Consider the following 15,006-nt stretch of genomic DNA (forward strand, 5'->3'; position numbering starts at 1 on the left):
GTCAGAAAACCCCCCCCCCCCCCCCCCCCCACCCCGCTACTCAAAATTAAGAACGGGTGCAGGCAGGCTTGAAACTCCAAATAAGATGTTTTCCCTGGGGCAATATTGTTCATCACATTCTTCCTAAAGGCTTTTGGGTTTCGTTTTGAATGGAAATAGAAGAGCCAGATGCAGGTATCTCATTTCAAAATACCCTTCCATTCTTTAGAAAAGAAAAAGATTCTTCATTATTCTCTTTCTTTTTTAAAAATGTTTTTTCAGCACTCCATAAAATATATGCCCACATTGACAAGCACAGCTGCAACCTGATGTCCCTATAGAAACTTTGCACTTGGCCTGTGGCAACAAGCCCCACCAAACACAAAAAGAAAATCAAATTTTTTATCAGTTCTTCCTCTGACCTCTCATAAGCAGAGACTGAGAGGTGGCAAAACTATCCCTACCCTTACTCATTTATCTATACTCATGTACAGTGATTTCTCCCTAAAAGGCAATGACAATTTCATGATTTTTGACAGGATGTTCCTTAGTGAGTGTAATTATTCATGCTGTGACTTGAAGAGTCCGAAACTTCATTGCAGTTTCATGAGCAGTTAATGGAAACTTGATTTTTTTCTTTTTTTAAAGAGACTTAATAGTCCTGCCATTGTGAGGTAGGATTCTGTATTTGCAATTCGCATGATGACAAATATTGCAACTTCTCTTTCTTTCCTATAATTTTTGGTTCTGTAAAAGCTCTAGATTTTTGCAGTTCTGTAATTGCACTAGAATCTTTGCTCCTATTAAAAAAGATACAAAACCAAGCCTTTCTTTAAAACTGTAACAATTAAGAGATCAAAACAAGAAAACAAATACAGTTTCAGATGTACTAGACCTGGTATTTTTAGAGAGGTGTCCTGTCTCTCACTGTTCGAGTGCTTGCATTTGCCAATACGTGGCAATAGTGTACATGCTTTTCTATTGATCTTGTGGGATGAACTACAACAATAAGACAATGAAAGCTAAGCCAGTGTGATACATTATGGGTCTTGTTATTTAAAACTAGGTGTCTTTGCAATTCTGTACTTCAACATATTTCTCAGAAACAAGTTTCTGAAAAGTAGTGTCTTGCATACCTTTTTCTAATCCTCTGTGATTTACCAAATTTCTGTTGTAATATTGATCTCTACTTCTTCCCGTTTATTCTCTTTTTGCTTAGTATCCTTTGAATTGTATTGTCAGAAAGGCTTCAGTTTTAAAACAGTAATTTGTAAGCAAAATTCTAAGTGTTCTATCTTTAGATTTTAGCTGGGTTGAATTACAGTCGGAGGTGCTGGTGTCTCTCTGCCACCTGTGAGGACCTTAGGGAACTACAGCTGACATTAGCCTTTGGCTGAGGCTCTTGGTTTAGGTGGCATGAATGTGAAACAGAGAGAATACTACTATCATCTGTATTTAATGCAGAGTCAAAAACTCTGTAAGAAAACCACATTTATAAAAGAAACTGTGTGCTTTTTTCCTTAACTTGGGTAATTGTGGTTGTACACTACCTATATGACTTCACTAGAGAACACTATGGGTTTCTGTACCTTGTTATTTCACATATAGCAGAACTTCCTTCATATCATACTTCCGCTATCGGGAGAGAACATTTCCATCTCGAAAATATATATCATAGATCAGGTTTACCGTATACATATATATGTTATATAGAAAAAGTTAGTATTCAGAGGTGCCTGTTGCTATTGATACACAGGGCCAATTAAGAAGAGTCACTTTAAAAGATATCCCTAAAAAATATCAGGAAACACGGTCTGAACTCCTAGAATACAAAAACTATTATTTTTTTTCTTTTTTAAGCTTCTGTCTATAGTTGCTTTTGATGTGTCTTTACGGTTTATTGCTCCTTGGGCCAGTCCTTGGTTTTAGTGAGACTAAACTACACCTACCTACATAGGTCATCTAGATCATGTGTTTGTGGCTTCCCTGTTTTCCTTCTTATTGGACGGGGGCGTTTTGTTAGTTTTATTGGTGTTTTAGCACTTGCAGTGAAGTTTCTTACATTATGAAGAAACAAAGCTCTGTGCCCTTAGTTTGATTGCTGTTTGTATTTTCTGTTGCCCCAATAGGTTATAGACTTGCAAGCATTCTTAAAATATCAAAATACTTTGTTGCAGAGTTTTAAAATTGCTATAATAAGAGTCTGTGGTACCATTATGCTACACTGTATCTATTTCTTGGAAAAATAAAAGCCAACATGACCAGAAAAAGAAAAATAACTGGGTTTTTGTAACAGAAAACAGCTGCAACCACATCAAGGCATTTTTGTCTACTATACTGGCTTTGCTGAAAATTAAAGCCACAACTCAATAATATTCAAGGAAGATATTTCTATGGAATGAAATCTGTTAAATGCTTAATAACAAACAGTTAAAAACACAAAACGGGATGTTTAGGAAACTGTTTTTGAATGCTAAATAGCCTAGATTACAGAAGTTCTGCTTCTTCAGTAGAGGCTAGAAAATGAAAGCCTTATTCAGAATGATGAATCGTAAATGCCAGTTCAGGAATTTGTGTCTGACGTTTTCGCACACGTTTAGTGTGTTCAATTAAAAACAGCTTGCTTCCTAACCTAAGAATACTTGAAAGTGTATGAAATCAAGTGGTGTAACAACGATCCATTTGTTGAGAAAGATCTTAGAAATGAGAGAAAAAATTATACAGTGATTCATATATAATACAATGCTTAGTTTTTTCTGTCTACAAATGCAGTAGATTAGATGAGCTAAACGTTGAACTAAACTGAAGTTAGAATAGCCGAATTCTTGCAAAACATCTGTTAGAAACCTTGGAGTAGATGGATTTTAAATTCAAAGTGATTTAAATCAGAGACTTTTATCATAGTTTAGTGTTTAAATCAAGGGGGGGTTTACATCATGTTTATGCAGCTTTTAAAATTCTTAAGATTTTTAATTATTTCTCTAAAGAAGGGTTGACTTATTGTTTAGTGACTACTAGGATATGTTGATTTTCACTTAAATATGTCTGTTACATCAAGTCAGTACCTCTTTGCCCTAGCCAGGAAAATACACTCTATCACATTTAATTACACCGTTCAATGTATGTTTACTTAGAACTGTAGTTCTTACCTTTTGTTCTATTAAAGATACTGAATAAAATTTCTTCCTTTGTTGATTCCTGCTTACTAAAAATTTGTGCCCTGCTGCTTATGATGGAAGCTGGAGTATAATTCAGTAGCAAGACAACAGTGTTTAAAAACTATTGAAACTTAACTGATGAAATTTTTTATTATAAAATATATACAAAAGTCTAATATGCTATACAATTACAGTCAGGATTTGGATCTTAGGGCAAGAGGTATGAGAACACTACAAACACTGGTTGCAGTTAGGGAGGAGAATAGAATAACATTATAACATTTTAGAGTATCTCTTGGACAGAACCAGATTTCATTATGATGTTGGAAATGTTAAAAAAAACCGCAAAAAACAAACAGACAAACTCTGTTTAAAGGTACTTGCTTTCTTGTTAAAAGGAAGTATTACCTGCAGCTAGTGAATCGATCCTATTGCTTGAAAAGTCTCTGCAATTTTAGAATACTAGGTCTCTTCTTGCATTTGTTTTTATTCATCATCAGAAGATCAAAAGTCATTGCTTGCTCCTCCAGCTCCTGTTTGGTTTCTCAAATTCACTTGAAACAGGATTGAACTAAAGAAAACAGAATTCAAATGCATAAAATATCTCTTAGTACCTCTGAAAGAGACTATCAAAATTTGGCTTATCGATTCATTTAACTCAGCAGACTCAGCTGCTTAGGTAGTAACAATTCGCAGCCACTAATGAAACACTCTTTATAACTTGTTTTTGTTTGTATATAATTTTTTATTTTATGTATAATAGTTTATGTTTTATGAACGTCAGACTTTACCAGATTTAGCCATAGTTTCACACTAACCAGTATTTTAGGAAAGATTAATTAAATAGGAAAAATATCTCTAATTTAATTTAAAATAATTTCTAGTACCCTTTATTTGCTTTTGTATTTAGGTATTATATACAATATATTCAGAATTTCCTTTGAAATTCCTTTGTCAACCCTTTGCTTTGTTGTATGAAAGCTACTATTCATAAGTTAATTGGGTAATAAAATATAGGAGTTTTTGTAACAGTTTTACTGTTTTGTAACAGGAAATCAAAACTCACTTAGCTTTCCTTTATAACATGATGCATAAGTCTTATATTAGCTCAGCATGCTAATGGAAATACAGATTTTAATGAGTTATATTTGATATTTTAACTGTTTAGGTTTGAATCCAATACTGTTTAGGGTCTAGAGGTTACAAATACCATATTTGGTTCAGTTAATGAAAATGGAACTTCAAAGTCATGATCTTCCTCTAATGCATATACTTTGAAAATACTATTTTTTTATTAATAAACACATGCCTGATAGGAGTGTTAGAAACTCAAAACCTGTGTGACATTTTAAAATTTTGTTTCCTATAGTTACCTTCTTAAAACTTTGGTGAGGACATACACATTTAGATTTTGGTGTCCATGGGTGAAAACTTTGTTGCTAATATGCAGGCACCTAGAAAAAGTTATACAACCTGTAGATCAAAAGCTACCATGAAATGAATCTAAAATTGAACGTAAGCTTCAGAAAATAAGGGTAAAAAGTACGACGTAGCAATTCAGAAATAAAGCTTTTTGGATCTTTAAAAGTTATAAAATTATTTCCATATGCTTCCAAGAAGAGATTCACACTTACAGCCACCGAAACATCTTCATTATATCCTAGTGTAGTACCATGCAAACTCTACAGCTGCAAGTAATGTAGCTTAGTGTCTATGGTATCAAATGAGAAGAAAACGATTGTAAAAGATATTTTAGCTTCCTTTTTTTTTTCCCTACTTCTGTCACCTCTGGCAACCAGTTGCTTTCTTTTTCTAAAGTCTACAGGGTGTGGCATAGCTGATGAAGCATAGTTTTTCATTATTTGCACATTCAAATCACAAGCAATTGACTGGATGTTTTTGAGAAAGATAAAATAAAAACAAGTATTATGCCTCTTTGTAATGACTAAAATATGCATGTTTAAATTAGTTTTGCCTGCAAGAACTTGTCATAATTATTTTTACTTTATAACCTCTAGGCTATCTTAAAAATTAAAAAGAAATTAACTGCTGCAATTACAATGTCTCTTCTTCACAATTTTCACCTACTTTGCTACTCTAAATAAAAGCAAAATTGTATTAAATCATGTCCCCTTTTGATTTTTGTTAAGATTTCTCTTAGAGAAAGGGGAAAAAATCCTATAGGGTTTTTTATTTCCAATTTATTTATGAAGTACATTTTCTCTTCTGATATTTTATACTGTTTTTAATTTTTTTTTTTAGTGGAGAATTTATATGATTCCATGAGGCTGATAATGGGTTTGATGTTGTGGTTCTGATGGCTCATGATGTTACAGGTTCAATTTTCTTTTCAGACAGTGATTTTACCAGATGCCCACTAGTCTCCTCCTCTTTTTTTTTCTGGTGCTCCTGTTTTCTTGCCTAGACACTTCTGTCCTTTCTGGCTCTGAGCAGCAGCAGCTACAGAAAATTGACTACCAGACCTTTTCATTCTGCCCTTACACAAACAGAAACCATGGAAAAATTAAGAGAAAGGAAAATGTAACTAACAGAAGGAGGAAAACAGCAAAAGCAAGAGTTTTTCTTCTATGGCTCAGGAATACGGTTCATTCTTAAAGATTTATGTCTTTCCTGAAACAGTACGGAACTCCCCAAACCCACTCAAAGTAGACTTAAGCACAGGACCACCAGATGGTGAATCATGATTGTAGCACAAGGAGCTCCTACTTTCTGAATCCATTATTCAGCTTCCAGTCTTAATTTTTAACACCATCAACTCGATACACTTTACTGTCCTCTCCAGAAACACGCTCACTGCGTTGTAAGCATGTTTTTGATCTACTGTAGTTACATTTTCTCTCATTACATTCTGACATAACCCTTCTGAAATAGCCTTACAGAGGAAAGATTCACTTTTTTCTTTTACATTTGTTAAGCTCTTTCTCGTAACATAGTGTTTTTAAAACAAACAAGCAAACACTAAAAGCCGTAACGTGACATGCTGGACACTTAAGAATTTCTTTGTAAAAGTGGATGTATGGGTCTCTGTACTGGGTCTGGCTGGGATGGAGTTAATTTTCTTCATAGCAGCTGGTATGGTGCTGTGTTCTGGATTTGCGACCAAAACAATGCTGATAACACACCCATGTTTTGGCTGTTGCTAACCAGTGTTTGCACAGCATCAGGGCCTGCTGTTTCTCACTCTGCCCTCCTACTGAATAGGTTGGGGATGCGCAATGGGCTGGGAGGGGACACAATGAGGCAGATGACCTGAACTAACCAAAGAGCTATTCCATGCTGTGTAACATCATGCACAGCAATGAAGAGGGAGAAGAGGGGTTTCTAGAAAGTTACCCATGTTTTGCTCAGGACCTGGCTGGGCATTGGTCTACCCATGGGAGATGATGGGTGATTGCCATTGCATCACTTGTTTTGTTTTCTTACTCTCTTCTTTCCCTTCTCCTTTGCTTATTAAACATTTTTTATCTTGATCCACAAGTTTTATTGCTTTTACTCTTCCTTTCCTGTTCCCCTGTCCCACTGGTGCGGGGAGGCAGGGAGTGAGCAAGCAGCTGTGTGGTCTTAGCTGCCTACTGGGGTTAACCCACAACAGTCTCATAAGGATATATTCCCATAATTTAAATTAGTTTACAAGTTATGGACACCAATCCTGACTTCTCTGGTGCAAAAGAACTTTAGGCATTTAGCATTTCTGGCAATTTTAAGAAGCTCTTCCACAGTGTCATGATGTGTCTGATTTTGTATGCAGCATATTAATAATACTGCACAGTAGCGCTGACCAGTACTATTCATAGACAAGTGCATGGTGCTTGGGTGTGACGCGTAAAGGTGAGACCTTGGAGTTGATGGTGCATGTTGAGTTGCGCAGTGTGGAGGTACAAGGCAAGGATTGCCTTTTCGAAGCAAAACAGAGCTGTTTGAGAAACTATCAGTAAGTCATGAAATAACTAAAACTTACAAAACCTTTCTGTGCTGATATGTCAAAAATCTGAATGTTGTCTCAGTAGATCAGTATGGTCTTAAAATGAAGTCTTTTTATCAGGAAGAGAACAGTTACTTTAGAATTGACTGTTGCAGTCCTACACATCAGTAAAAATGTAAGTAAATTAGAGCATCAAAATAAATAGTTTCAAGCAAATAAAGTATCATGAACTGTTGATTGTAATACTTTCAGATTAAGCAACAAAATGTGCATGTTTATAGATATGCCAGCTACATGAGTCCTTAAATAGTCCTGAGTTTCTAGTGCTTATTCATTACTGTGTGTCATTTTATGATTTTTTACTATAATTAGAAATAATCCTGACTTATTAGCTTTATCTCCATGCTAAAATCTGATAAGGCCTTTCAGTGTTAGTCTGTTTCTGTTACTGTGTAGATGTGGAAAACAAGCCTAAAGATTGGAACTTGCAAGCCCGTAGTCACAGCAGGTCTGTCCACAGCTATCTGCAAGTTTGCATTCCTACCACATGCAGTAAGTTTTTCTCTGTAGACCCATGTCACCGAGGAATTCAGCAAGGAACAAGAAATCTTCAATCAGAGAAGGGCCACAAGTGTGTGAAAAGCTAGCCACACATAAACAGTAAAGGTCATTAGCAGGCTCCTAAACTCCTGGCTAGGAATTAGGTTTTTTGGATCATTAACGGTAAAAAGCTTAGGAAATGAATAGGACTCAGTGTCCTATTAAAAATTAGCCAGAACAATTAAAAGGTTTTCCAATTTCTAGTGGGAACCAGACCTGATAGTTCATTTTCCCTTGTCTAGTGGGCTGTTTCTGCATTTTGAATTACATTAATTTTATGTCCTTGTATTTTTAAAGAAATGTCCTGAAGTATTTTTTCTGTATAGATGTTGTAAATTATTTACAGTGAGGGCAGTGAAAGCCTGGGAGAAGTAGAATCTAGTGTCTCCCTAAGACTGTGTTACTGATTCCAAATCTTGTGACTCTAAACTAGTACAGTTAGCTGTGACAGGATTTCTTCTGGCGTGTGCAAATGTGTACTTTGCAAACTCCTAATACAGTTGCTGTATTATGTGATTCCATGAGCTAAAATGCTCATTTGGTTGCAAATACACAGCCTTTTTTGGTGTGAGGTGTCTCTCCTTAGGGTATTACATGTTTCCCTAAACTCAGTTTTCTGATTTCAACAGCAGCCTTTCTGCTTTCATTTCAATGTAAACTTCTTGCTGCTGAGTGGATGACTGATGGCTATTTAAGAGCTATCTTCTCCTCTACTGTATATTTCTCCTTAACCCTAAAGTGACTTTGGCACAAGAAAATGGCGAACAGTGAGCCTTTAGTATTTAAAAATGTAAATTTTGGAGAGGTATGTTAAATACTTTCTCTTTCCTTATCTTTGCATCCTTGCAAGCATGTCTTACAAAACAATCCAAAGGGAGGAAGACATAAAGTACAAACAGAACTAAGTAATGTTTTACACTGTCTGCTTTGCCTGCAGGCCTGCCACTCTAGAGGAAAACAAACCCACAAGTTACCAAACTTTTTTTCACTCTCTAGCTGTTAGACTCATTTACCTCCCCATTTGCCTTAGGCTCTAAATCTCCCCACCTAGCCCTCTGGTAATAATCAAGGTAATCTATGAACTAATTGTCAGTACAAGCCATGTGATTCTCCTGAAAGGAAAAAGGAAAAAAATAAATTTGGACAAGGAAAAGTAGACTGCAGATAAATGGGGTGGAGTTGGGGGGAATAAAAGGACAAAAGAAAGGCAGGACAATATGATCTTCCTCGCTATGTTCATTTTGTAAGTAGTTATTCATTTACTCCAGATGCAGAATTCCTTTCTGCAGTGAGTGAATTGCCCTGTCATTAACATAAAATTAGCTCCAAATGATCTTGGCCAAGAGCTTTGAAATATGTTAGTATAGAACCACACACTCAAAAACACGTGGGAATCCATGTGAATTTCCAGATGTGAGAATCTTCTGTGGTACAAATATAGTTATGTTTGTGTAGCATAGTATTCTGCTCTATGGATGCACTTTAGATGCAGCTGTGCTTCCAGTAGTGGTATAACTATGTTACTGTGGTGCTCTGCCTGAGTGAATGCATCTTGTTTCTTATAGTGAGTCCATTCTAATAATGACTATTTGTAAACCGACATTGTCCTGCAAGTTAAAATACTCCTTCAAGAAATGTAAGCAATTCAGTATGGGCTAGTAGATTAGACTGCGAGAGAAAATTTGAAAAATTCCATGTTCCACTTTTGATTTGTCATGTGTTTTGCTAGTAATTGTTTTTGCTTGTCTGACTTATTTTTCATCAGTGAGTACCTTCTGCACTAGGATTAAAATTTAGAAGCCTGAGAAAAGTTTGAAGAGGTCATAATTTTTTCTTTGTTATCTAAATAAGTGCTTAAGGTTGTGGTTTGATTTCAGTTATATTATCAAAAGTAAATTGATTGATACCAAGATTAGCTGAATCTCAATGTAATTACCTGATTTTATATTAATCTAAATAAAGCTCTCTACACATAATGATAGTCTTTCATGCTCTTTCTTTTGTTGTTGTTGTTGTTTAAGCCCTTGACATCTCAATTTCTTTAATGTAGTTGCCTTCTTCTCTATGTGTAGGAAGTGAACTCAAAGTGTCTTTGAGAAGGAAATTGGTCTGTGCAGGAAGACCCTAGTGGGTTGAATAAATCTATAAAACTGAGTTTAAGTACATCAACTAGTGCCTGAACTGTAAAGTAATCAGTCTATAGTAGCGGCTGTTGGCTATTATTAATGTTTGAACATGTAAATACAGAATGGTGACTGGAAGTCAACTAAAATGTCTTTCTTGTTCACTCTGTAGTGTCACCTTGTAATTTTTAATAGCCACAACAAGTTTTACAAAGAAATACTATTTTCTTCCTGACTGAAAATTGTCCCCATTCATGAACATGAATAATCAGTTTTCAGGCATAACCCTGTGTTACTTAGGCTGCGATCTCATCACGTCGTATACATCAAACAGGGTCATATCACTCCTGTAGTTGGATAAGAGACCTTCAGGGAAAAAAAAAATCAGCTAGATATCTGATATTGATCTTTCCTCTGAAATGACAGTAGTTCCATGCTCTAGCAGAATGTAAAGTAAATTCTGTGTAGTAAGTCATTACACAGTGAATAAAATCATTGTTTGACATAAATCACTGCAGCCTTAGGGAGTTCATCAGATTGTCAACTGATCCTTTGTCTCTTGGAGATTAGGTAAAACCAAGGTTTTGATTGTAGAAAGCATCTTCTTCCATTAAATGTTGCATAGTATCTATAACATTTATAATATATATTATTATATCTTCTGTATCTCATATTTCATGGGCAAATGCATTATGCATATCTAAAATATGTCTTGTACTTTTCATTATAATCTTTAAATTGTCAGGTAGCATTGTGCTGCTTTATTACCAAGGAGCATTAAGAATTGTAAAGGCTAGAAGTGACTCCCCATTGCAAACCTCTCTGAGCAAAATATCCATTGCTACTCTTCACCATTACCAGCTAATATCAGTCATTATCTTTAATATCAGATTTTAAGAAATGTCCAGTAAAGGAAACCTGCATGATAAAAACGGTAGGAGCGTGCCACTGTCTGAATGAGAAATTGACTGAAAAGACATCCGTGAGCTATCCAAGCAGTAACAGCTTGTAGAAAGCAGTAAAACTTTTGTAAAGAAGATGGGCCTTTCTTCTGTCATATGCCATGGGACATACCTGATGTGGTAGGTCCTATAGTTGAGAAATTGATGTGCTTTTTGTCACATGTTTGAGAGAGGGTACGTTGCATTTCTACCGTGAGTGGCTGGGAATACTTCAGTCAATACGTGACAATCTTTGTGGGCTGGTGCTGTCCAAAACCATTTTTGACCCCAGTTGCATCGCCCCAACAGCTGAAAGTCTTTTAGCAACGTGCTGTTTTACTTTCAGTAACTAAAATCTTAAAGTGTGTGTGTGTCTGTATGTATACATAACAAACCAAGATCTATGAAGAAGTACGTGCTTTGACAATTAAAAAGCAGTGATATCTAGTGGAAGACTAAGCAAAATCAAAGGCCTCTCAGTGCCTTGTGGACATCAGACTTCTTTCCTAACTTTCAGCATCTAATCTATCTAGAACCTAGTGAAGATGTTACATAAATGATGTGATTATGTAAATGTATGTTTAAATTCCATTTGAATTGAAAAACATGGATATCTGTTTTAAGAGTTCTGCCAGTGCTTTTGTATCTCTCAAACTGTTTTATGGTGCTGCTTTTCATTAATTATATTTTGACAGAAGAAATTCTTGCCCCTTTTTTTTTTCAGACTGAAGAACAAACGGGCCTCTCTGAAGAGCAGCTTAAGACCCTTCTGGAAGAATGTATGCAGCCTCAGAGAACAATAAGCAACGTTACCATGCCAAAGTCTCAGGAATCTCTTTCTTTTGGATTAAGTCCCCCTTGTTACACAAGTCAAGACTCCACTCTTCACTCCACATCTACTCTTTCCAAAATGTTATTTGAAGACCATATTGTAGGGATGTTAACGGCTCAGGAAAAGGCTGGACTTGAAGACAAAAGCTTATGTGTTAATGCAGAGAGTGAAATCCCTGGCTACTATATCAGCAAAGCATTGGCTGATAGTCACTTATCAAAGGATTCACTGGCCCAAACAGAGGAATCTGATGACCTAGAAGGTTTACAGAAGATGGCAGATAAGAGTATTACTGAAGGTTACTTTATGTCAAGAGCACTCAACACAAAAAGGTTGAAGAAACCTTCTTTCTTGGGTGAACCATTATATTGCATCAGCATGAACAATGAGCCATCCACAGAGGCTGACATTCTCAGCATACCACTGCAAACCAAAGGAGGTGAGACTCTTAAGAACCCTTTAGAATAGGCTTTTGATTATGATGAAAAAAGACCAAGCAGGTTCTCACCAAAGGTATGCACCAATACACACCGATTATTATGGTCGGGCAAGGATGTACTTTTATAAAACATAAAACTGTGCCAGAAATAATACACACAAAATAACAGAATGTTTATTAAAATTCTTGCCCTGACATAATTGACTATAAGACTAGGACTCTTATGAAATATAATATTGATGTTGATTAATTCTGTCAACTGGAAAATACTGTTGACAACACATACAGATTATCTTTTTGGTAGCAGAAAGTCATGTTCACTGTTCTGTGGAGAGAAAATATTCTCCCAGTAGTTAGTATAACAATTCACACAAAAATCCAAGTGTTTCTTGAATGTTTTTAATAAGGTAAACTCAGTAGTATAGAAACAAACATGACCTAGCTATATTAAAAATAATAAATAGCTTTCAGGGAGTTCAAATTTACACATAGAAGATACCAAAATGAACAAATAATGCATAATTTCTAGAAATTACTTTCAGTTCAGTAAAAGAAAGAATAGACTTTAATCAGCAAAAAATTAAATTCACTCTATCTGGTATTATAAAAAGATTTTGGAAATGTCTCTATTCTTTATGTCCTTTACTTAAATGCAATTATATAGTGATATAGTAATCTAAATCTATATTTAGATTTTTAGCCTAAAACCACGTCTCTTTCTGGAAAGCAAACTGTTCAAATAAGCTAGATTTTAGGCAGGTACATCTACCTCTTTCATTTCTTTCATAAAAGTTGTGACAGTATGGAGTTGTTTGTGATTAAAGTGCTATAGCTTAATTGTATTAGAAATCAATAAATTTTGCTATGTTTGTCAAGTTAGATCTTTGTTATACTGGTAATCTGTTCTGAATTTAGAGAAACATTTTTTTCACAGTCATTGGTAATTCAGAAGAACATCCTAATACCTCTTTACTATGTTATCATTTCTTAAGTATGATTGCAACTGTTTCTCTGGTTGTTTGTACTTAACTTTTCTACAGTGAAAGGAATGTTAATATTTTTTCGAAGTGATTCCACCTATCAGAAAGCAAGAAGGCTTGTTATTGCTGTTTTTACACTGCCATTCAAACTTGGTATCCAGACTCACCTGCAATATTTGCCCATTATGAGATTTAGGCGATAGCTGCAATAGGAAGAAAACAGAAATACAACAGCTGTAGAAAAGGTTGGGTTTGGGTTTTTTTTGGTAGGTTAGTTTTCAGCTAACTTCCCATGTCAGCTTTGCTCTTCACATAGATGCAAGCATCAGAAGAGTGGAGCAAGGGAAGAAGGAAGTGGTCTGCCCCAGAGGAGAGCGGGGTGGCAGTGGTGGTGGTAGGGAACACCAGAGAGAACCATCTCTGCCAGTGGCAACCTGATCTCATGCAGGAGTAACATGACTACATACTACACCGCTAGTCGTCTTCAGCAACCAACAGTGAGAAAAACTCAAGTTTAACTTGCTGCCTTCACATGAATTAAAGTTCTCCTTTAGTCTGAATAGATGTAGTGCAGTCAGAGTCAAGTGTGACTCAGCCCCAACTACCATCTGTCTTTATTAGTGTATTCTAAGATGCGATGTGTTAAATCAAGCAAAACACCATGCACTGTAGCCACTATGTAGTGAAGTGAGCAGGTAACCATTTATACCTGTTGTGCTAGACATAGTCACTATGAGATTATTGCACAAGAGAGAAAGGAGATTTCAGCTATTAAGTAAATTTCCATATGGGACATCTCATGGTAAAAGTCTTCAAAGTGAATGTGTTAACATTTACACATAATAATTTAAGTATCTTTGAGTCATAATCATGCATTGTGTCAGAGCAATGCAATAGGGTGTTTCAGTTGTCTGTTTTCAGTAGTGGCTGAGTAATGTTCAACCATATAGACCTCAAATCTGTATGGTTAATAAACATCTTGGGTTTATGGTCATTTTGCTTACCAAATATTTTTTCTTTTTTGGGGGGGGGGGGGGGGTTCTGAATTATCAAAGTCTCTAAATCTTTTCATTTTTACTAAAAACAAAACCAAGGATATAATTACAGGTATCATAACCTCATCAGGCTTTGAGTCTTTGTGTCAGTGTCTGATTTTTAAAAATGGTGTGAACAGGTAATCTTTAGGCACAATAAGTGTAAGTGCAAAATAAAACCCACTTCAGAGGTTTGTAATTGTTTTCACATTAGTGCTAAATATTTTGCAGTTATCTAGAAGTTTAACTGAATTATATTCAGATTTATTGTATTCCATTAATGTTACTCTAATGTTAAAACATATATCCAAAATTAACATTTAAATAGACAGCAGTCCATTCTTATTATTTTTGTCACTGTACTGCTTATGAGATAGTGTACAGCATAAAACAGAAAACCCTGATACCCTTCCATGGAATTAATTTGTTTCCTGCAAAGGTGGCTCAGTTCTGTCTTAAGCAATTATTCCTGGCCATAAGCAAAAGGTTGTGATGTTTACCAGATTTGTAAAGTTGCCTAATGTATTCTATAGGTAAGCTTGTTGTTAGTTTGGACATGATTAGATGTGCTAATTGTACTGAGGAATGGCGATCCCAGTGGAGTCCAGTTTAAGGCAAATACATCTGCAGATGAAGGTGTGAGAAGTGTCAGGTGTTATTTTTATTTTGAAGAAATATTTACATAGTTGAGCTTTGTTATGGTCTTAATTCTAAAGGACATTTAAACATGTATGCATAATTTTCTGTAAATTGTTTGGTTTTCTGGCCTGCTACATGTGGTTTAAACTCTGTGTAGTGCTACGTAAGCAAACAAAACTGTGTTTGTGTGAAACTGGTTTAGCAGAATTTCTGTTTTTCAGTCATTATGGTACTGTAGTCTGTGATAAAGATTTACCTTAATACATTAAATTACATATATTTTAAGGAAAGCATAATTATTAACATAATTCATATATATACTTGTACATATATATATC

The 15,006-nt window shown here is 35.4% G+C and overlaps 1 protein-coding gene across 1 annotated transcript in view; it reads left to right on the forward strand.

Annotated features, from left to right (window-relative positions):
* FSIP1 (fibrous sheath interacting protein 1) overlaps nucleotides 1–12,044 on the forward strand; it is an 82,681-nt gene extending 70,637 nt beyond the window's left edge. The window contains exon 12 of the mRNA XM_010574280.1: nucleotides 11,469–12,044. Coding sequence (XP_010572582.1) covers nucleotides 11,469–12,044 — 576 coding nt within the window. The remainder of the gene's footprint in view (nucleotides 1–11,468) is intronic.
* Nucleotides 12,045–15,006: the final 2,962 nt, after the last annotated feature.

Source organism: Haliaeetus leucocephalus, unplaced genomic scaffold (genome assembly GCF_000737465.1).
Source record: "Haliaeetus leucocephalus isolate CR32 unplaced genomic scaffold, Haliaeetus_leucocephalus-4.0 Scaffold417, whole genome shotgun sequence".
NCBI classification, from domain to species: Eukaryota; Metazoa; Chordata; class Aves; order Accipitriformes; family Accipitridae; genus Haliaeetus; species Haliaeetus leucocephalus.